We start from the raw sequence: 5,000 nt of genomic DNA, 5'->3' as shown, positions 1-5,000 counted from the left end.
ATACAGTCGGTGAATTCAGCGTCACACACACATATGCGCATGCACATGTACACAAACTTGCGCACGCGCGCACACCTCTTTGGAGCTGCTTTGTAAGGTGGAATTAACGCTCAAAATAACAACGTGTTGTGACAAACGAGCGACTTTCTAACTTATTTTCCTTCAACATGACCCGTGCTCTTCTACAAACTTTAAAAAAATAACGTATGTTTACAACTTTGGTTAATCTAAAACACGCTAACAAATAAATGCGCGCACACACCCACCCGAGTGTCGATGTCATTACAGAGGGGAAAAAACAGAGTTTATGATTGATTTATGTGTCGTGGGTGATTGACTCTCTCACCCCCGCAGTGGCGGTGCCGGTTTGATGCCCTCTCCATCGCTGTCCAGACTATGTGGCTCCCTGTAGTCGAAGAGCGAGCGTACGGTCTCCGCCATATTCACACCAGCGATCGCTGATCTTCCGCCGCCGCGCCGTTCAGCCTCTGTCGCTTCTCTTCAGCCGCTCAACTGGCTCACACCAAGGTTATTCTGGCCGCTACCACCGCGGAGCTCCGGGAGGGGTGCTCGGCGCGCGGCAGAAAACAACACATCCTCAAAAAGTAGGCTAATGCTTGTCTTCACTGACCTACAGCTATACGCGGAGAATATTATAAGACAATCTGTTTAAATATCCACCTCGTCTTTGGTTAATATCAGTATTCAGGGCACTTTTTTATACGTAACTTGGTGTTTTTCGACCCCCCCCCCCCCCCCCCCACACACACACACACACACACAGAGAGAGGAATGGACGCGCTCATGAAGCAGATGAAGAAAAAAAAGTAGACCGTTTCTAAGAGGAGTGATAAGCTCGCTAACTGATGTGAGAAATAAGGTAAATAAAAAGGGAAGATGGGACAATATTCATGGCTAGTTTTTCCTCGCATGTTTGCAATAAAATGAATTTATCATTATTGGAAACATTTTCAAGAACCTTTTACTGAAATATGCAGTGCACACGTTCATATTATATCAACAGGTTAAATCAACCTCTGCCCACAATGATTCCATTTTTACACAGCCTATATATTCTACCTTAGCCTCAATCACTGACATACTCTGCATGTAAGCCTTTACACTTCATATAGGATTTTTATTTTTCATTTATTCACTGATTGTCTGAGACAAGATGTTAGGAAACTCAGATAGGAAAACGTTATCAGCCAACAGAGAACATGCTTTTACACCCATCTAGATCTGCCAAAGTTATCAACACAATCTGAACAGGTCTACACCATTATTAGCCTAATTGAGAAATATTCAGCATAAATTATGAACTATAACTCTAGTGCTTTGATACCCTGAAATACCTTCAATACGTGTCAGAAAAAAACATTTGTAAGATGACGTTTCTGTCGTTTTAGTCCGACATTTGCTCATTACACATATCTTAATAAGATTTATAATATTCAGCATAATTAATAGACCTCTTGTCTACATGCCCTCACAACCAGCCCTGGAGCCAGCCAGGCCAAGGATCACATTTCTTCAACAACAGCTTCCCTCAACACTTTATTGGTTCTCAAATCCATCCCTTATTAGGCTTTAATATACTAGCAGTAAGTGAGCACAGGTTTGTCATTCATCCTGTGGGGACATATACAGATTTAGTCCACAGTATATGATTGGACAGAGTGCAATAATTATGTGAAAAAACACCTGTGAGATAAGGTGGCTTTGATTTTTTTGTAATAACACACCCTCGATAATTTATGACGATTAATACTGTTAAATTAATTTCAAATATAAATTGAATTCAAAAAGGGAAACAATAAGGATTGTGTTGGGCAAACATAACATAATATAAATGACATTGTGTCTGAAGTAGCCTATTTGCTAATGAAATGCAAATCACTGGGGGGGGGGGGGGGGGGGGGGGAGATAGGGCAACACTGATGAGCCACTTCTTATGCTGTGTCTCCTTTACACACAATTTTGCAAGATTTTGATTTCTGTACCTTGTTGTAAGGCTGAAAGTCAGATAGTTACTCAAATTCTCATCTCTGTTATTGAGGAAATAAACCAAGCAATTTTCACAATTTTGGCAAGGCATTTTAAAGTAAAAGGGCATATCAACAATTGGCTAGTTGACAAGTTAATATATAAAGTTCTTTTGACTGGTGTCAATTCTAACGATCTAAAAGTAATTTATAATTGTATTATTTCATTTTATAATAACTAACAAACTTTTTCCATCAACCTATTCCCAAAACACAATTACAAATATCTAGGATTCAACATCTATGTGTTTTTATTCCAGTTAACATGTCCATAATACTTAAACTCACTTGTGCTTGAAATTATAATACTATGATAATTCTCAAAAGTATAAATGCTCATAATGGCAATCAACAATTTAATTTGATTGAAATGTCATTTTTTATGTCAAAACTTTATTTCCAACGGTCTAATTTTTTTTATGATGTTAAAATTGTAAATTAAAATTGTGTAACTATTCTCAAAAATGGAAAAGAAAACAAATATCTATTACTCCATTCAATCAATCAATCTTTATTTCTATTGTTGATAGATAAAACAAGCTTGGTTGACCTTGATTGACACAGGCCCTCACTTTATCAACAGTTTGTATCATCGGGGTTGTATTAACTTGGACTAAAGAACAACATGCTAGTCATTGTTTGTGTTAAACTGTATGGCCTTAAAGTATTGGTTGGGTAATATGTATTATCCGAAGAAGGACTCCCTATACTGAACGGCCAAAAGTCAGCACACACCAGACCATACCTGAATGAGCTGCTTTGAAATTCTGTTTTCAAGACATGAACATTAAAAAAAAAAAGATTGACTTGTGTTTGTGGCGATTACAGCTGCCATTTTGCATCTGTGGGAAAAAAACTATCCATTCAGCCCCAAGAGCAATAGTGAAGGATTTGCCTGGTGTTGTGGTTTGGGAAGCCATTTTTAAAAGTCTGACATTTTCTCAATTAAATTGTTAAATGGTCCAGTTGACTTATTGGAGAGTCACGGCAGCATGCCATCCTTTCACTAAAGAAACTTATGGACCCTCTGGATGCCTTCTCCAAATATTTTCATTGTGTGGCAGTGGAGGACAAGTTGTCTTAAAGTGACAACACTTATCATTGTGGTGAGGTTCCAGACAGGTACCCTCTGTTGGGTCAGTGTGTCTAGGAATTAAATGGCCAAAGGTAAAGCGACCAGATGTCTTTGTATACATTGTTGAGTAACCTAGAGTCCCACACTAATATCATGGCACATACAATTTTATGACATGTCAATGACACAACTAGACATTCTCCCCACATATCAAGGATCTGGCTTGTTTCTCTATGTTTCTCTGCACTTGCATCCTCTACTGGTGCAAAGTAATATTAACATTTTTTCCAAAGTGATCTTTTGTGTAAAAGGAGGCCAACTCACTCACAGTTCAAAAAAAGTCTGCCTATGAGGAAACCTACCTTACCTGTCCAAACCTATCCCTAACATAACCTATCAAACAAACTTTCTCTAAGTCCATCCCTTCCTTTTCCCTGGTGTTGCGGTTCAGGGCTCTGCGACATAGGCTACATTTGCATTGGATTAGGTAGCTCACTGATTCCCCTTGTGCCCATGGTAGAGACTGAGTTGAGTTGCCAAAGAGAACATCACTGCAGTTGCTATAGTCTAATGCAGCATCAGCGCTCCAACTGCATCTGCAACTGCACCTGCTGGTGCACCTGATGCTGTCTGCAACCGCAGTATGGTCCTTGCAAGTCAAGATGTCGGTGTTTCTATCAGTCTTTTCTCTAGAAAAATGCAAGCAACCTGCTAAGATATCTGTTTGTAATTAAATTCTAAAGTTATATTCTTTTCTAAGTTGTTGTCATGCCTTAATAACTAAGAAAACCCCTGGTGCCAGCTGAGGGAAAAATGGTAAATCGGTTGCCTGCTCTTGGTTAACTAATTTGTCCATGTAGTTTATCATCTGTGCCCACAGATTCCTGATTCATGCTCACTGATTTGCAACCAGTTGGCAAAGTTTTAAACGTTGGGCACACATCTGGGCATGGATTTCCAAACACAATCTCTTTCAAGTCTTTCTTGTCCATCTCCACCAACTGCATCTGTAAAGGAAGTCAGATACCACTGTATTGAATGTCTTGAATGCAACCTTTCATAGCTTTTACCATGTAACATATTTATTGCACTTTTTTACTCGAAAACAAATCTTTAACTCTACTCAACTTCAAAATCCATGTCATTTGGATTTACTTTGTGTATACTGTCCGTCATTTACATGGCCCAGTCCTTGCTCTCTGATTGAATAAATTGTGTTACAAAACTGGACCTACAGTTTACAAAACTGTGCCCTCAGATTGCATCGTATAGGTTTACAGCCTTTTTTTCTCTCCCTCCGCTGACACCAGTGGGGCGCTTCCTTTACTGCTCACCTTAGCCTCTGAAGCCTGGTTCACTCTGGCACAACACTCCTGAAGTTTCTTGGTGGGCTGCATGTGTGAACACAAAAAGCAGGATTTTCCTGCCAGCCTGCAATATTTTGGGGGTGGCAGGAGAAGTCCAAGTGAGCCAAAGTTAGAAAGCAGCAAGACATTATCAAGAGAGTTTGTCCTGAGGGAGTGGCAGGGAGTTGTGAAGTTTGTTCCCTGCGATAGCTGCATGACCGTGAACTGTATGCACATGACCATCGCTTTGTCCATGCACGCAATTAAACTGCTGAATCATCTTTTCTGCTCGCCAGTATGTTCTTCTCCCTTGTATTTTTTGATACTGTGATTCTGTCAAATAAAACAGAGCATTCATATCAAGGCAAATATTCGCTGTAAAGTGTTGTCTTTTGATTCATTCATCCCTTCCGCTTCATTCTTTTTGCGTCATGTCCTGTGTCAGGAGACCCAATTCTCCCCCCCGGCCCACAGGGATGGTCTCCAGCTGTGAGGTGCATGTGTGAACAACCAGATAAGGAGGATTTCTGAAAT

The 5,000-nt window shown here is 40.0% G+C and overlaps 1 protein-coding gene across 2 annotated transcripts in view; it reads right to left on the bottom strand.

The window, feature by feature from the left end:
* Positions 1–606, bottom strand: part of LOC306820026 (uncharacterized protein) — a 17,944-nt gene extending 17,338 nt beyond the window's left edge. Inside the window, exon 1 of one of the 2 annotated variants that reach the window (XM_079337669.1) lies at positions 347–606. In XM_079337669.1, the coding sequence (XP_079193795.1) occupies positions 347–441 (95 nt within the window). In that variant the 5' untranslated portion in view covers positions 442–606. The remainder of the gene's footprint in view (positions 1–346) is intronic. The other variant, XM_079337668.1, reaches the window with a different exon arrangement.
* Between the last annotated feature and the right edge of the window lie 4,394 nt (positions 607–5,000).

Source organism: Symphodus melops (assembly GCF_947650265.1).
Source record: "Symphodus melops genome assembly, chromosome: 2".
In the NCBI taxonomy this organism is placed as follows: Eukaryota; Metazoa; Chordata; class Actinopteri; order Labriformes; family Labridae; genus Symphodus; species Symphodus melops.
The sequence above is the reverse complement of the archived record's forward strand: the minus strand, read 5'-3'. Positions and strand labels throughout refer to the sequence as shown.